Consider the following 18,883-nt stretch of genomic DNA (forward strand, 5'->3'; position numbering starts at 1 on the left):
ACATACGGTGTAGGGTGTACGTAGCGCGCATGTTTACGCAGTAGTGTGGTTTAGTGGGCGCGCACTCGACGTGGGACCCGCGCAGGCACCACTATGAGCGCGTGCGCAGGCTGCGCCGCACCGGCTCCGGCGACACCATCTCCACAGGTCAGTGCTTATCGCGATCTGAGACGGGCAAGCTGATATGTCGGTGCGATAGCGGCGCAATATTGGTCACAACGACATCTATAGCGTGATAACGGGCCGTCGTCGTCTTTCGACATGCTTGTATAGAAACTGTCAAATTACCCATAGGTGCGGAGACACCACGCGCCGCTATCAGTCTGTGCCGCTACGCGCATGCGTATAACACATACGTATGAATTTTTCTTCACTTTTTAAAAGATGCTTTGCTTATCTGGAGTTATATATAATTTAATATCTTTGATAAGTCAGTATTTAAAACGATACCTACCGATACTAAGCCGCTTCTGCGCCGACAAATCACAATAATCAGAAATCAGAGAACTTTTAAATGTATTTTTGACCATCAATAAGATAAAAGCTATTTTCGGATGTTATAGTAAAATTTAAAAAATAATAAACGCCCGTCTTTATTTTTAAGATCGACGATAATGTAGATTTGCTTGTGTTGCTTTGTAGAAAATTAGGAAAACTAAAATATATTTTTTTTTAATAAATTAAGAAATTAATATTCACGTGATGATTATTGGCGATAATGCTTACCTACTCGTATAACCTACATGTTTGTAAGTGCCTTAGACGGGAAAATTTCCAAAAATATCACCTTATAGTAGTCGTTTGTGGAAACGTATTGAGTGGAAAATTTAACAGTCCGTCAAACGGTAAGTCTAGTGTGAATGATTTGCTTTATATCTAACACCAGTTATTTTTTGTTTGCTTATTCAATTCACACCGAACGGTGCTGAATAAAGTACAAAAATTAACAAAAGAACGTTACGTTTATGGTTTACGTTTTTTGTATAGTGTCTATTGGCACCATCACGAATTACCTACATATATCCATCCATGTAATTGCAGAAACCGATGAAACATTGGTAAATATTGACACCATCCACAGATGATAATTTCAGACATGGATGGAAATTTTCTCGTAACATAAGCGTTTGGATTATTTAAATGAATTAAGCAATTCGGCCCAGAAGAACTCTGATCAACCCGATTCCACACAGTCTTGTCTAACCTTATCCCTAGAGTGTTTTTATAAAGCGCGAAGTCAGAAGCAAGTATTCTGGCATAGCCCATTAAAAACATTTTTATTTACAGAGATAGCTAGGGATATTTTAAAGACACGGAAAATTCTCCATCCTTGTCAATAATTGTCACCTGTGTCAGTATTTTTTATTCTCTATCCGGAATGTATTCTATTATGTAGTCACAGCGTCCCATGCTTTACGACAATTAAATTGACATGGATGTCATCCTTTTCACAGTTCATTGAACAAAAGATCTGTTCTTAGAGAAAAAGCTGTTCTTAGAGAATTGTCATTTCAGTTTTTGCGTGGAGAATTTACATACTTTTGTTGGCGTTTCACAGGATTTTCAATATGACACTATTGAGTCCAATATTAAGTTTTGAATATCCACAGGCATGGAAGACGAGATCTGCCCGTACGCCACGTTCCACCTGCTAGGCTTCCGCGAGGAGATGGACCCCAGCAAGGCGATCGCGTTCCCGCACCACCACCCCTCGCACGCCGGCACGCTGGCGCACCCCCACCAGCACCCGCACCACCCTGCGCACTCACGGGCTGGCTCTCAGAGCATGGTGAGCATTGTTCTTTATTGGTTAGCCTATGGTTTACAAATCTAAATTGCAATGCACAAAGCTGAATATTTGAATGTACACCTAATTACATAAGAAATTAATATAATTAATAACCTACGTAGGCACACTCTAGGAATAAAATCTCTGGGCGACTTACAGCAGACGGTATTTCGTACATAGGCAAATTAAAGTTTCGAACTTACACAGTTTTATTTTGACTTTATTCCTTTTTCCATTCCGTAAATTTTCTCTGCAGGAGTTTTGAATTTTAATTTCATGTCTATTTGCATTGCACATATGAACGAATAGAATAATAAATATCTACTTAATATTATTTTATGAATTATTCTATTGAACTATCCGATACCCTTCCTCAGCCCCGCGCCAACAGCCGCTACGCCCGCAAGAACTCTCAAGGTGGACAGAGCGCGATCTACTCCACAGCTCCCGAATACGACGACCCCGCCACTTGCGCTGAAGAGGACCAATACGTAAGTTTCCATTTGATCCATACACGTTTGCCTTATTGTATCACCAATGTTACAAATGGTCCATCTAAATAAAATAATACCAAATCCCACAAAGTGACACTCAGAGTAATACTTAGCTTGCTTTCTGGCAATTGGTTCAGACACTAATGACATCCTGGTTCAGTACATACAAAATTTTCTTGATCCATTTTTCTCTGATTCGATAGGGATAGCCCTGAGGAATAAAGCTATCGCATTCTAGTGCAGGGGAGTGAGTGGATGAGATGGAGAAGCGTGTGTGGAGTTGTATTTTTAAAAAATTCATCAGCACAATCAAATTCAAACTCAAAGCATTAATTCAAAATGTCACTTACACTTTTTGATTGTCAATTGTTGAATTATAATAACGTTAACTTAAAACTAAATCTACGAGGATTCCAAACGCGCCCTGGTCTGAGAAAAAGCCCACAACAAAGACAGCTGGGTTCTTTTTACTATCACCATTTCACAATATCACTTAAACTTATCAGAACTATCAAAGTTGTTAAGGCAACTCATTCCGCGGAGCACGCAAGTTGATGGATGGATGAATTGAAATACGCATCTGATAACGACAATACCGTTTCAGCGTGCCCGCTACTCCCGCCCCATGTACGCCTGTGGCCCCGAGTACGACGAGCCCGCGTGCTGCGCGCCCGAGGACGAGCAGTACACCGGCGCGTACGGCACGCCCTACTCCGACCACTACGGCTCCCGACCCAGCATCGGTATGTATCGTTACCGTTGCTCATATACCTACGGGTATAGCGCATTAGTAAAATCTACAACGCAAATTGTTCATTTTCTGATCACATCGATTTCAACAGACATTATTCTAGCGAATCCAGCTTGTGGTTCCTTGTATATCATGGACTTCCGCAAAGTAACTCCTGCTTCTAACCAACTTATTCTTATACAGGAACTCGCAAATGCGGCGGTTCCCCCGAGCCTCCACCGCCACCACCACGCAACGCTACCAGCGCCGACAACAACTGTTCCTCCTCCTTCAACGAGAGCAAGGACTCCAACGAGATCTCTGAAGCCGAGTGCGACCAGCCGCGCAACTACCCCGGTACGTAGCCTACCCACTGCCCATGACACACTAAAAGAAACGAAGGAAATTGGCAGAGCTAGGCCTGATTTATTTTACACCGTGCCATACCAGCCAACATAGCGTCAGTGAAATTTTAGCAGTACGTAAGTCATTTTTGGCCGGTTTAATTTTCATTTTTAATGCCATTTCGATGAAGATAGTTCACCTGCTCTCATTCGACCGATCAGAAAGGAGATAGCTGACCAATAGCACCACATTTTTCAATTCAAAATGAGGGTTGCTAACGAATATTATATACAGTTTTATTACCCTCCTGTAAAGTAGACTTTTTGAATTACGCACTGTTAAAAGTTATTGCTCGTGACAGCTGTCGTTTGACCCCGTACTAATCACGGTAACGACGCAGTCTAGTTAACTAGTCTGGACAACTTGTTTAAGTTAAAAGTACCGTTACAGCGAATTCTAACTTTTAACAAATACCTAGGTACTCCATTTAGATACTTCTTAAGACTTAACCTCATGTGCCCATATCCTATTAACATTACCTCGTATTTGATAATCCAACTTCCAGACTTGACTACATTGCACATTTGATGATAACAATCGACTTTTGTATTTTTATAACCATTCAACTTCATTCGCCTTAAAAGATCATGTTTCATATTATTATTTAAATAAATCAATTTAAAAAAAAATTAAACTTTCAATGCACTGTCCTTTAATATCATTTGAATACATTGAATTTGAATACTTGATCTAGAATCAAGTTTACAACCGTTCAAAATGCAATTTTTTGTGTCTAAACGTAAATAAAATTCTTATGCTTTGAAGTTTCATATTGCACTTCGTTCTATAGGATCGTCTTTAAAATTCTCACTTACATACATACATAAACTATTGTAATAATTATAATATAAAAAATATTTATTGAAAATTAATTGTGGTCCATGCGTACATGGGTGTCAACTGAACAGAAGACGGTAAAGCGATTTTGAATCAATAGTTTTAATTCTTTAATTATGTTTAATACTTGTGACTGACCGCATGCAAAATTCTCCTTAATAACAAATGAAGTTGTTCTCGGCTTTTAGAAACTCTTTCAATTGGCTTACTATGTTTTTTTCAAAAAATTTCCTCCTTTTACATGTTTATTTTTTATTTGGTAAAATGAAGATCCTACTCTACCTTTAGGCTGCCTATCCACTGGTGCAGAGCGGAGTGGAGATGTGTTGAGCAAACCAATCAGATTGTCGGTAGTGTCGATAATTTCATTCCGTCATATGACAACTCTGATTGGTCAACTATACATATCTCCGCTCCGCTTCGCACCATTGGACAGGCAGCCTTATGTTTGTAAAAATATGGCTTAAATACATCGCCCGAATGTTCGAAAATTGGAAAGTTGATAAACGTCTACATTGACATTAATTTATTTCAATTGATACCTACTTCATTTTACCAAGTATTAGGTTTAACCAAGGTTCAGAGATTTTAGTATAACTTTTCAAGTAAATTAACGTGACAAGGGCATTGCGTGGGCAAGGGCAAACCTGGTGATTTCACAATTCCATACCTACTTGGACAGATCACCGAAGTCACGTGTTTTAACTTGAAAAGTTACACTATGGCCTCAGATTCTTTTTATTCGAATAATTTTTAACTCAACGCTTAGACGTAATTGTGTTAACTCATTCTTCTGTCTGAAGTGGTTCTGTAGATTATTTAGATCATGTGTTTACATTCTAGAACCAATTCCCACTAAATCTTAATCAAGTTTCAAGTAAAAACATACATTTTATTTCAATGTTAGCTAAATTTTTCTTCATCTTGAAAATTAATCGTCGTTATTTGAAGTCAGATGACTACTGAATTATGACGTAAGTATTAGAAATTTGCGACCATTTGATCCAAAATTCGAATTACATTCACTGCTAATATTGGTTCCCTTTCGATTGTATTCAAGTCACTGAACTAAAAAAAATAGATCTTAACTTTTAATTAATGTGGTACCTTATCATTTATGCAGCCATCTCTGCAGACAAAGATGTCGTAAATGGATCAGTCAATTAAGTTTAGAGACTTATAACAACCGAATAGGCACCTGTTTTAATCAATCTAGGATCAATATCGAGGATTTTTAGGTACATTGATGTATAATTCATTATTCAGAGTATATTTAGTGGGTATTGGTGTAAAGTTTTCGTAGAGGGCATCCTCCAAGTCTCGTGCCTAGTGTAGACGCGTCGTGACTTGTATGTTGTTGCAGTAAGAGCCCACACTGCCAAGGACGGCTTGCACAGCGACGAAATGAGGAAACTCATTGACAGGTTAGTTCATCACCAGGCCTCTCCTTAACACGCACTGTACACACAATCACTCTTACAAATACTCAATAAATACACCTACGCACACATAACATCTGGTTTCAAATTTTATTTATTATATGGTTTAGTTTTCAGATATAATTTTACAGCAATGAACCAATAAGTATGATTGGTATAAAATTTTCAATTTGATAAATTAATTTAGACTCACATTTTATTTATTTGTTGATGCATTTAGCACTTTTAAAACTTGTCTAACAAAGAGAGATGTGCTGATTGGTAGCTGATTAGTCGCTACAGCCTAGTGGGTTACTTATACAGGAAGAATACACACTTTCATATCCTGTTCCAAATGTATACTTACCTCCGATGATATTTTTAAAATGATATGTTCCGCTAACATATTTACGAGAATCACATTAAAAATAATTGTCTTTACCATATATGGTATATGATTAGAAAAACCGAATTTACTGTTGAAAGTTATTTCTGTTACTGAGTCTGATATTTATTTACTAGCCTGCAACTCTGTCTGCCAAAGGCGTAGTCGGTACATCTCTAAGAAATGAATTAACATAATACACATTAATTAATGTTGCCAACTCCTTGTGTGTGCGCATTTTGTGTGTCGCAGTCCTCCACTCGACACAGGATTGTGTATGAATAGTCTGTCGGTATTAAGCATGTACTATGTTCTGCATCCATGGTCGACAGGAAACAGTAAGTCAATGTATGTGAAGATGAATATCTTTTGCTGAATGTTATTTCATTTTGCCTGAACTGTTATTATTTGTAACCATTAATCTTATGTGGCTAACACTTTAATCCATTGCACTAAGCCATTTCTTTTGCTAAACCATTGTTAATAACTTTCTACAAAATAATTATTTTATTAATAAAAAAAATGTGATAGCCCGCCTACTTCCAGTTATTATGTAACCACGTAAACGCAGCTTTTTAGCAGATGAACTCGTACTATATACCTACCCAACACCCATATTATGTGTACCGTGTAGATACCTCATTTGAACAATTAAAATTATCGATGTTAATTACTCCATATTAGCATAGACATTTATGACAGACAATCGATAATTTTATAGATAAATCTCGCCTCACACAGCTATATTTTCTTACTCTATTACGTTATTAATCGCAGTATAACTCAAATACCTGGTACCAACTTAAACATTTTTAATCATCCTGCTATCTAGCCAGATTAGAAAAATCATACAAAAGAATTTTGATTGATATCTATCTACATTTGGAATGCACAAAGCCGTCGTGAACCCCATCCGCACTGCAGTCGATATGACAGCTATTGAAGCAGTGTGTTAACAAACCGCTTATCATATTACAGACCAGAAGCAACCACCCCAATCCCCCAGCAAGCAGTCCACGGGCGCGGCGGACTCACAGCCTACGATACTGTGGCAGTGTAATCTGTGAACCGTTCACCGCACACCGGACGTCCTTTGTGAATGTCTAGTTTAAATGATCACGACCCTGCCGATGCGTTCGCCCGCTTTTTCGATACTTTATTATATTTAGTTGCATCATCCAGCGATTTTACTTCGCTCTCGCGATTTCGTTGCGTCGATTGCGAATCGACAAGGCCGTGGTCGATCATGCCAAATTAATTTTTTATCTATATTGAATCCGGTGTGTTGTCATCGCGATTTCATATCGTTTCGACTGAGTTGGCTAGATTTCATTTGTTCGACGTTAGATGCGCACGTTAGTGCCATAAGTCAATTTGTTTGGTCTACGACTCGCTGTAGAAGTTGCAACTTGGGTATGTAGCCCGGTGTTTGTTTGCCCTCCCTGTAGACTCGTCACGTCACTTTTTATAGTGTTACCATGTGAAACAGAAATTATGGTTGTGGTAGTTAATTCAAATTGATATATTTCCTTTAGAAAGGTGACGTGTTACCAATGAAATTAACTAACACGAAACGTATGGCAACCTACCCAATTTAGATTTTGCAGACATCTACAGTAGAGTGTTAAAATTATTTTTGATCTTATTTGTTTAGCTTAATTTAAAATAACGGACGTAACTGTAAAGTGCTGGTTTCTGGGGTCGACCATGTACCTATTTAAATTAAGCTCAACATGTAATAATGTGATATTTTGAACTTTTTACCCATTTATTTTATTTGAATTGTACTAACAATAAATTAACGTTATTTATGTGTATTTTTAAGATGATCACTTTTAAGTAACCACTCGACCGTGTGGTCGGTTCAATGCTTCCTTTTTAATGTTACTGATTTTGTAATGCTTTTTACCATTTATGTTATTGCCATGTCATTTTTATATTGTGTAATAATGAATTTTGATGTTTTCATTGCGTTTGCATAAACTTCTTTAGATAAGACTAGACGTAAGGGCATCTTATTAGTGATTAATCAACTCTTTGAAAACAAAATACTATGTAATCTGTAGCTAGTGATGTAAGTACATACATTATTAAATTTTCAGTATAATTTTCAGTACCTATAATCCCAAACGTAATAACGACTATAATCCCATGACTACCGTGATAATATACTCAAGCTAAATTAATTTCTTGTATACTGCCAATTAATTATTACAGACTCGAAATTTTAAAAGCATTTTGTATGACTTAATGTTACTCTAACGTAACGAGGTGCATTTCAATATTCAATAAATAATCGTAATCTAATCTCTATAATATGCAAATGTTTTAGATGTAAGACACGCGCGTGTCATTTCTAGACGTCTTCTTATATGTTGTGACATCGTGTAAGCTTTGCGTCGTAGGCTTGTAGATAGGTTATCGCGACTTCCTAGAAACCGATCTCTTCTCTAAACGAACCTTCCAATTAGACATTTTGAATTTATAATAAATTCTAGTAAAAAATCTAATATGAAAATTTAAAAATAAGGAATAAATATTCAAAATTATAAATGTAAACTATTCGATGAAAAATGAATTTAAACATAAAGCAGCAAAATATCGCCAATAGATACCTTGACGGGATTGATTTTTCTAAAAAGTTTTAATGTTTTTGCTTACGAGTGCTGTGCAGTTTGCGCTTAGTTGAAAGGTGGTTTTTTTTGTATAAAAGTAAAAAGATATTGCTAATTGCAAATAACTGTTTGTACCAAAGTGTTTGAATTGTGTTGAATAAAGTACTCATATTTCAACTACGAATTTGAGTTTCATTCTCACGACATCCCATTTACGTCACTTACAGTAGCCGGACATCGACCTTTAGAAAGAGATTTCGCCTTCGCAGAGCGTTGTCTCTGTCGCTCATACCTATGTGACGTTTTGTCGGTCTCAACGACAGAGACAACGCTCTACGAAACCGCTATCTCTATCTAAAGGATGTACAATATTTCTTGCCGGGTACTGTAAATGTTAGAATAAGTGAAATAATAATAGTCCCTAAGGGTGCGCGCAGACGACGAATTATTTTCCATGGAGACTAAAAATTTATTACCTAAGGACGAATCGCATAACGCACACGATGGACTAATTTACGGCGAAAACCCATAAAAGGTAAAAGGTGTTGGCCTTTGTCCTTCGCGGACAATAAAGTTCCTTGCCTGCGCAAGCCCTGGTGTCGATCCTTTAGCCCGAGTTTAGGACTTTAAAGTTTTGTTGAAGTTAACAAACGAGGCAAGGCGTTGTATGGCGTTGAAGTTCGGCGAAGACATCTGTTATTATTTTATTAAACGGCCTAAAGTCGTATAGGTATTTATTTTGACAACTCCATAGTCATACGGCAGATTAACGTAACTCGGGTGTCACGTTAGTTTGAAAACAGGTATATTCCGCGACAGGCTGAGATGACAATCGGGGTATGAGGCGGAGGGACGCCCCGGTTACCCGCCCGCACCGGGTTAGCGCGGGGGCTGTGCGGTGCTTCCTCCCCGATTGCCATCTCGACCTGTCGCGTACTATAATTATAATATAGCTCAGTACCCGAGTCCTGATGTCAAAACTGATCAGTTAAGAACAAATACCTCAAATGTTTGGTTATTTAACCGTACAACTGATACATACTAATTTTATAAACACGAAAGTGTGTTTTCTACTTTTGCACGGCCCATCCGTTTAACTGGTTTTCATAAAATTTAGCACAGAGATTATTTTGCCCTGAAAACAATGTTTCCACGGGTTTTATTAAAAACTAAATCCAAGTGACCGAAGCACCGAAGTCAAGGGCATTGTCTAGTTAAAAAATAAATTAGGTTCAAAGCCTAATATTTTAAAGAAAAATATAAAAACGTGCATACTCTATACGAACCTGTTTATTTTCTTCAAATACATAAGTTTATCATTAAATAGTTTTTACTTGTTAAGCTAAGTTGGAGACACGGGCAGAAAACTACGCTGATGCGGCTTTCACAATTTCTTCAGCGACCTCAACAGCGATCGCAGCCTCGGCTTTAGCCTGAAAACAAAATATATAAACCATATTATATGTGTTTCTCGTCTTCGTTCGCGTGGTTGACCACACCGCCACCTATCGGACCCTAGCCAAGCTATATTAATATTAATAGCTAATTATATTAATGTTATATTTCATGTAGCAATAACCTTTGCCGTTTATGATATTATGTCAAGACTCTCTTACCACTGGCAAAATTGAATATGACTTTAGAAGTTCCACGAACACTAACCAACGATTACTTATAGCTGTAAAAGTAGATATCGGTGATTTCGCGAATTCCCTAGGGATATCACAAAATCCCAAAAGCCGAATACCCCAATTGACTGCCTCATTTCACTAAACAAATCTAGTATCTAGAATCTCGATAACATTTTCCTGACCTGGGACTGGGTTTGAGATTCCAGCCCTCTTTACTACAAACAAAATTATTGTTGTGATTGGTTGAATTTCTAGTATTCTTGTTGCACCTATTCATACGCACCTTTTGAGTCAATACTGAGGAAGTGTCAGTCAATAATAGGTGATTGTGGTTGTCATACTGCACTGTGCATGCCTACAGAGTTCGAGTTTTTGAGGCCTATAGGTAGGTATACTGCAGTAGTTTGACTGCTACAGTGACCCCCATCACAATCACCTCCGGTTGGCCGATAGCCTCTCACTATTGGCTAAAATGCTTTGTTGAATTGTATATATATACCATAAATTCAACCAATCTCAATAATTAAGATTGTAGCAATGATTGATGCAGTTTTTCACAATCGTCCAGCTGATGATCTGTACTGTAGCATCAGGCTGCTAGACCATCGAGGCGTTGTCTGCACTAATTCATCCTTCGTTCATTAATTCTTCTATATTACCTGTTCATTGGCTGCGGAATTGAATTCCGATTGCGCCTTGCTGAGTGCCTCCTGAGCCGCCGCGCGATCTAGACTTTCCACGGGGTGCGCCTCTTCAGCTAGGACCTACAAAACAACAATCAGTACAGTAGGAAAGACCTTTCAACTGTCACTAGAAAAGTACACTTTGCAAACATGACATTTATAAACTCCTTGCACACCCCTCAGCTCATATTGCTGTACGACTTTACTACAAAAGCTATGGAAAATATTATATTATTTCCAACTAAGACATAATACGGCGAAACGTCATTCCCATTAATCTGATTGCATTATATTATTATTGAAACTGTTCACTGGGTGGTTGTTAAAAAAAATTTTACTGCACGACAGAACAGTTGTAGCAAGCGGAAACAATATAGGCTCACATAAGAACTCTTTTAACGTGTAAGGACTACGAACCTTCTATACAGGTGTATAAAAGGTGATTTATTGATATTTGGTAAATGAATCATAGAATTTCGAAGCTACTTTCGGACATAATATACTATCTCTCTCCAGATTGCACGCTGTCTCATATTTTTCTGTGCAGTGTGTTTCTTAAACAGATGGGACATGAAAAGGTAACAGACAGACACATTTTTGCATATATAATATTAAATGGATTGTACAACAATCAAGAAAGCAAACTGCAGATATACCTGTACTGATGAATCGTCATTTACGGTGATTGTGCCTGAGGATACGAATATCTTGCTTTGTTTACCATCATTTTCGGTCACTATGACAACGCCGGGTTTAAGAACAGCTGTAACAAAATATTAGCTGAGTATGATTCACAACAATTTTTAGGGTTCTTAGGATACCTCAAAAGGAAAAAAAGAACCCTCATGACTGTCTGTCAAGAAAACCTATAGGGTACTTCCGGTTGACCTAGAATCATGGGCAGTAGGTAGGTCTTACAGCACAAGGAAAAAATCTGGAAGCCGTGAATTTGTGATTACATCACAATAAATTAAAAAAAATTATTGTGTCCATGAAAAATTAATTTACTAAATCACGTATACACAGATGGCACAGACCGTCATTAACTTGCAGTGTTCTATATGAAAGTGTTAGGTTTATCTTGTACGGAACCATGCATATGTGAGTCGCATTTGACTGGTTTTTTTAATAATGGTGTTATCTCTTCTCTGTGTCTTCGAGGAGTAAAGAGTTCTTCCATTAATCACATTAATTGGCTGAGTTTCAATTCGAAAATTCAACTTAACTGAAAATGCATGGGTAGGTTCAGGAGCACTTTTTAGTATGTTGAAAAATCTTATTACAATGTAAAGGATTAAGTAAATTATAAGAAAGCTTGGGAATGAGTTGCCCAACAACGTTGATAGTTCTAAAAAGTTTAAGTGATTTTGTGAAGCGGTAATGATAAAAAGAATGTGAATGAAGCCTGGCTGAGTTTGTTGTGGGCTCTTCTCAGAACCTGGGCGCGTTTGGTACCCTCATAGCTTTAGTTTTAAGTTAACATAATTAATTATCACCATTATCTCACAAATGCCACAATTGACAATCAAAAAGTGTACAATGCTACCCAATTTTAATAAATAATGAATCTAATATGCTTCAAATAAACTATTTAGTTTTATGACTGAGACTTCAACAGTTAGGTACTTATCTTTCTTCTAAATATATAAAAGGAAAATTGACTGACTGACTGACTGACTGATCTATCAACGCACAGCTCAAACTACTGGACAGATTGGGCTGAAATTTGGCATGTAAATAGCTATTATGACGTAGACATCAGCTAAGAAAGGATTTTTGAAAAATCAACGCCTAAGGGAGTGAAATAGTAGTTTTAAATTTGTGTAGTCCACGCAGAGGAAGTTGCGAGCATAGGCTAGTTAAATGTAAATCTATGTATTGCTTTCTTACCTAATGTTGGGACATGCTTGGGCAGGATACCAAAAGCCCCACTGAATGAGGGTACATCAACTTGCTTCACAACTTGCTTATCAAAGAACACCTGTAAAAAATAACTTGGATAAAGGACAGCAGTTCTTGTTATGCAAAACCTGTAATTAAATCCATACAAATATTTTTTTTATTAGATTTTGACGAAATTTTGTACAGAGAGATAGTTTGCATCCCGTGGAAGCACAGGCTACTTTTTATCCCGGAAAATCAAAGAGTTGCCACAGAATTTTTGAAAATCTAAATCCATGCGGATGAAGTCGCGGGTATCATCTAGTAAAATAAAAAAATATAGACACAATATGACATACAGTAATATTAATAACAGTGAGTCAAAATATATAAAAGGAAAAGGTAACTGACTGATCTATCAAGGCACAGCTGATACTACTGGACAGATTGGGCTGAAATTTGCTATGCTCTTATGACGTAGGCATCCACTAAGAAGGGATTTTTGAAAATTCAACCCTTAAGGGAGTACAATATGGGGTTGAAATTTATGTAGTGCCCGCAGACGAAGTCGTGAGCATAAGCTAGTTATATATATAAATTACTTTTACATATAGGTTGTCCTTAACTTTATTTTGTTTTTGGGCATCAGCAGATTTGCTGAGATCTTTCTTGATATTTGATATTTTAGTCACAATGGCCATGATGGATTTTTCATGATGTCACATACCTGGTTTTATAGAGAAGGAAATCCAAAAACAGCTTATTTATCAAAATCCAAGGATTTGGAAGTCTGGTAACTTCCAAATCCATAGGAAAGACAAATTTATATTACAAATACTTGATTTACAAAATGATAAGTTTAATAAAATTTGCTAATGAAGATATTATTAAACTACTACTACTAACCAGTATTTATAAAAATAATTTATTATTTTAACCTTGTTGCCTGCAGCAAATGTGAGTGCCATTTCTCCCTCTTTTGGTGCAGCAGCCTCGGCAGCATAAGAACGAACTTGGATCTTCCTTGATACATTCCTCAATAAGCGTAGTGTGAAAGACATTCTAAAATGACAACCACTTTTCATATAAAGATAATTGAATGAAAAAATATTTTATTGTACACCACAAAATCTGGTACAGAGAACACCACATTAAATGCCAAACCTCATCAAAAATATTGACCTTAGCAAAAACAATTTGAAGCTAGGAATTACTTAAGTACTAAGTAATTATTTAAAAAACATGATTTCCTCACTGTGAAATTCTAACTGGGATTCGGGATCATCTTCCCTACCTCCCTTCATCCCCCCTTTCATCAAATTGATAGTCTCATTCATAGATGGAATCATTCTATAGTGGAGCCCTCGTCTTTATCAGAAGTATTTTTACTTAGGCAGAAGAGATAGATATATCCCAAATGAAAGCAACTTTTAATAAGTTTATAAATTCTAACCTCTAATTTCATGGTTTAAGAATAGTAACACAGTTTGACAATTCAAGATCAAATGCTAAGCAAAACTGTAATAATTTAATTTTAATACGAAATTAAAGGCTCTTTTCTTTAAAAGAAAGAATAATTCAGTTAAAAACAGAGATTATGTAACATCGGTCATATCGTTTCCTTCTCTCAAATATATTAATTGCAATTCTGATAAATTCAGAAATAATAATGGAAGAAAGGAGTACTTACGTTTTAATATAGAATTATCACACAGGAATTGAAATCAAAATCAGTATTTTCCTGAAAAACCGTAGAAGACTTTTCAGTTTTCGTGTCGCATTTTGCAAGTTGCAACACCTCCTCAAGTGTCAAGTAACTGTCAATGTCAAATCAAAACTACTCGATAAAGGCTCCCCCACACAAGCGCGTTATTATAGGTCGATAATATTGCATGCGTTATTGCGATATCTGTGTTCAGTACATTTTGTATTAGGATGGTCATGTAGTTACATACTGCTGTGATAATAACGCCGCAATGGAAGTAGGACGTATTATCGCAGCAGTGTGTAACTACATGACCATCCTAATACAAAATGTACTGTAAACAGATATCGCAATAACGCAAGCGAATCAGCCCCATTGGGGCCGATTCTCTTGTGCACATTCTCTAAATCGTATGCTATCCTTTTCCGTAAGCAACATTAACAAAGGAATTAGCCACAATTATCGACCTATAATAACGCGCCTGTGTGGGGGAACCCTTACACTTAGAGTATTTATAGAGAGAATATCTATGGTTTTACCGTGTATTTTTAGCACAGAAAATGGCGGTGCTTGTTCATATTAAATAATTCTTGTAAAATCTTTTGTTATGATAGCTAATCAGCAATCATAACAAAAGATTTTACAAGAATTTACATTACAAGACATACTTACTATTGACTTACAAGAAAAACAAGTACTTACGCTAGCACAGCAAATGGCGGTTTTTTTTTTTATTCAGATACAAGTTAGCCCTTGACTGCAATCTCACCTGATGGTAAGTGATGATGCAGTCTAAGATGATAGCGGGCTAACCTGGAAGGGGTATGGCAGTTTTTATTAAAACCATACCCCTTTGGTTTCTACACGGCATCGTACCGGAACGCTAAATCGCTTGGCGGCACGGCTTTGCCGGTAGGGTGGTAACTAGCCACGGCCGAAGCTTCCCACCAGACAAGACCAGAAATTTAGAAATTATAAAATTCCAAACCCCTGCCAGGAATCGAACCCGGGACCTCCCACTAATAAGACCACACGGATTGTGCCGAAACTCTGTTTTATAGTTATATTGAAATGTAGTGTTGTCTCTTACACACTTATGAAAATTTCAATAAGCTTGAGCTAGTTTCCGATCCGATCAAATTTTCTATAGGTCTCCTTTTTTCTCCCAACGTCTCCTTTTTTCTTTTTTTTAAACATGCTATGTAAGAAAAGTAGTGTTTGTGTCTTGTGATATAGCAATTTTGTTGTGTGTAGGTACTGTGTGTTAGTTATGTGATATAGCCATATTTTTAGCCAGTCATTTATCCATACTTAATATTATAAATGCGAAAGTGTGTCTGTCTGCTAGCTTTTCACGGCCCATCCGTTCAACCGATTTTGACGAAATTTGGTACACAAACAGCTTGCATCCCGGGGAAGGACATAGAATACCTACTTTTTGTCCCGGAAAATCAAAGAACTCCCACGGGATTTTTAAAAATCTAAACTCACGCGTACGAAGTCGCTGACATCACCTAGTTTTACAATATAAATGACCGGCTACAAATGTAAAAGACAATTTTTCCGTCAGTTTTTTGTCTAATTTTACTGCATAAATTTTGACTGAAAATACCTACCTACTTACCTACTTGAACTTTTTTGTAAGATTCCTTACAAATAATTTGAAAGTACCGTAAAACGGAGTGAATAGGAACTGGGGTGTGATTAGGGACAAAACTGGGAATGAGATTTGAACGTAAAAATAATACCCAAAACAGCTTAGAATTTTGGTAGCATTGTTTTTCCCTATAGTAGAATATTTGATCTTTTATTTGGCAACACTGAACCAGACACAAATTGACATTAAAATAACGAAAGCGTCATTGCAAAAACGTTGTTCAAAACACGCTAAGCCGTAGGCACAGAACACATTTACTCGGAGGCCGTAGGTCTCAAAACTTTGTTTACTTTGACGCAGTACGAGAATAAAACAGTACAAAAACTATTAGAAATCATTAAACATTTATCTAAGAGGCGTCACAAAAGCAGATTTGTCTAAATGTTACATATTTTTCTGTAAAAAAGAAAAAATTGGAAACCAAGTGGTTTTGGCTTTGCCATGGCGATTATAGGTACGGGAAAGGGGTGGATAGGAACGCTATACTTACTGAATTGGAACGAATCAAGGTTAAATAGGAACAGTAAGGTTTATATAGGGACAGGGCTGTCACTTTAAATATTTAATTAAATTGTTCAAAAAAATTCTTCCTTCTTTTGTAGTCGACTAGTAAAATTTTGTTAAATGGCATTTTACTGTTTAATATTGATAAATAAATAAAAATATTTTTTATTCAATTAAACTTTTACAAGTATATGTAACTACACTACTTGTAACAGTTTAATGAAATAAAAAATATTTTTATTTATTTATTTTGAATCGTCAAACCACTGATTCGGAATGCCAGCAACCAGCATAAACTCGGCGGTTGCTTTTTTTTAAAGATTTGATACCTACTATGCCATGTATAATAACATATAGCCTATGTTACTTCTGAATAAAATAGCTATAGAATATGGTGAAAGAATTCTCAAAATCAGTCCAGTAATTTCAGAGTTTATCGATTACAAACAAACAAGTCTTAACTTTCCTAATCTAAATATATAAAAGGAAAAGGTGACTGACTGATCTATCAACGTACAGCTCAAACTACTGGACAGATCGGGCTGAAATTTGGTATAAAGATTAAGACATAGGCATCCGCTAAGAAAGGATTTTTGAAAACTCAACCCCTAAGGGGTTGAAATAGGGGTTTGAAATTTGTGTCGGACGAAGTCGCGAGCATAAGCTAGTTTTGTAATATTAGAGGATAGACTAACTTGTGTTTGACAACCCTAACCTTTTTTCCCTATTCGCCCCTTTGCCATTCCGTTACACCCCTGCAGGCCGATTGCCGTAAACTGACATGTGACATCTCAATAGAAATATCCTTAAGAATCGTGATCGTTACAGTTGATAAATTTGCTATCGCGGACGACTAATGCACTATATCGCAATTGGTCATTATCGACATTTTGATGACGTATTGGTAGCACGGACCTATTTATAACCCGACTAAATCGAATATCTATGGTAATCACTTGGTAATCTAGCAATTTACATGGACATAACAGTCTCCTAAATTTGGCTACGTTACTTATTACAAATAAGTAGTTAGTCTGTGGTACCTAACTATTTAGAACCCCAGACCACAGAGTACAATTTTTTGTTGTTTTTCCTTAGTTTACCCGTTTGTTTTTTGTGATTAATTCTGCAACTTTGCTTGCTCCTCGGACTCCGGAGACTTAGTTTTTCTCACTGAACTTATACGCAAATGCCTGGGCACTGATTTGCCTAAGTATTGGGACCCTTATTGACGGACTGTGGCTGCTTCGAGAAGTTGTTGTGTGACGAGGTGTGGTAGAAGTTAGAACTCGTAAGTTAACAAACGTTATCATTCAATACAAGGAAAGGCTCTCATGCGGGTTTCCTCACGATCTTCCTTTTCCTTCACAGCTAAGCAAGTGATATTTAGTTGTTACAATGGTATTAAACTCCGAAAAGTTAGAGGTGTTTTAACAGCGTTTTATAAAGTAGGTACCTATTATACAAATTGAGTCCATTGCTACTGGTGGTTATGACTTCATAGTAAGTACCTCCACACTACAAGTGCTTTCTCGAGTATGTTTCCTTATGTATCTAGAGCTGCCTAAAACGTTGCTCTTCATATGAAAGTTTGGATGTTTCTTACTCCTTCGCACCACAAATATTTAAAGAAACAATTTGGATTAGCTAAATTAGTAACAAAGATACCATATACACTGATTCTAAAGTCTTCGCAGACAACGTCATACCTAAAGAGAAGCTGGTAGTGCCTAGTGGTATAGATTAAGCAACACAGTCAGTGGTCACTTACTCAGTTATCATAATTTTTTTTCAGGCAAAGGTGATACAGTGCTGCATTCATTTCTTCATCCTGACAAAGATATGGATTGGGATATGTTGTGAACTCGAGCTCTTGGACCCCGTGCAGAGACAAATAAAATAATGAACGGTGCCAGATTAGATTTATAAGAAGCAGATGGTGATATAATTAAAATATAAGAAGCAGATGGTGATATAATTAAAATGTCAGAATCTAATCTACTTTAATAAAAGAAAACATAAAAAATCATCAAACTGTTGTTTTATTTGCCTAAATAATTTAAATTCCAAAGTAATTTCCAAAGCTAAATCAATTAAATCAGAAAATGATTCGACTTTTGGACATTACTTTGGGGAATAATTTTAGAAG

The 18,883-nt window shown here is 36.7% G+C and overlaps 2 protein-coding genes across 45 annotated transcripts in view; one reads left to right on the top strand and one right to left on the bottom strand.

Moving 5' to 3' along the window:
- Dscam1 (Down syndrome cell adhesion molecule 1) overlaps positions 1–8,857 on the top strand; it is an 83,724-nt gene extending 74,867 nt beyond the window's left edge. For all 44 annotated transcript variants that reach the window (XM_069500373.1, XM_069500383.1, XM_069500380.1 and 41 more), the window contains 7 exons: positions 55–147; positions 1,611–1,789; positions 2,167–2,280; positions 2,888–3,026; positions 3,218–3,370; positions 5,619–5,679; positions 7,037–8,857. In XM_069500373.1, coding sequence (XP_069356474.1) covers positions 55–147; positions 1,611–1,789; positions 2,167–2,280; positions 2,888–3,026; positions 3,218–3,370; positions 5,619–5,679; positions 7,037–7,118 — 821 coding nt within the window. In that variant the 3' untranslated portion in view covers positions 7,119–8,857. The remainder of the gene's footprint in view (positions 1–54; positions 148–1,610; positions 1,790–2,166; positions 2,281–2,887; positions 3,027–3,217; positions 3,371–5,618; positions 5,680–7,036) is intronic.
- Positions 8,858–9,945: 1,088 nt separating this feature from the next.
- ATPsyndelta (ATP synthase, delta subunit) lies at positions 9,946–14,703 on the bottom strand. The gene is made up of 6 exons (XM_034970883.2): positions 14,559–14,703; positions 13,807–13,930; positions 12,878–12,968; positions 11,644–11,750; positions 10,964–11,068; positions 9,946–10,106 (listed from the first exon to the last, which is right to left on the bottom strand). Exons 2-6 carry the CDS (start codon positions 13,927–13,929, stop codon positions 10,041–10,043), a joined length of 492 nt encoding a protein of 163 aa, XP_034826774.1. The 5' UTR covers position 13,930; positions 14,559–14,703; the 3' UTR covers positions 9,946–10,040.
- Between the last annotated feature and the right edge of the window lie 4,180 nt (positions 14,704–18,883).

This window comes from Maniola hyperantus, chromosome 8 (genome assembly GCF_902806685.2).
Source record: "Maniola hyperantus chromosome 8, iAphHyp1.2, whole genome shotgun sequence".
In the NCBI taxonomy this organism is placed as follows: domain Eukaryota; kingdom Metazoa; phylum Arthropoda; class Insecta; order Lepidoptera; family Nymphalidae; genus Maniola; species Maniola hyperantus.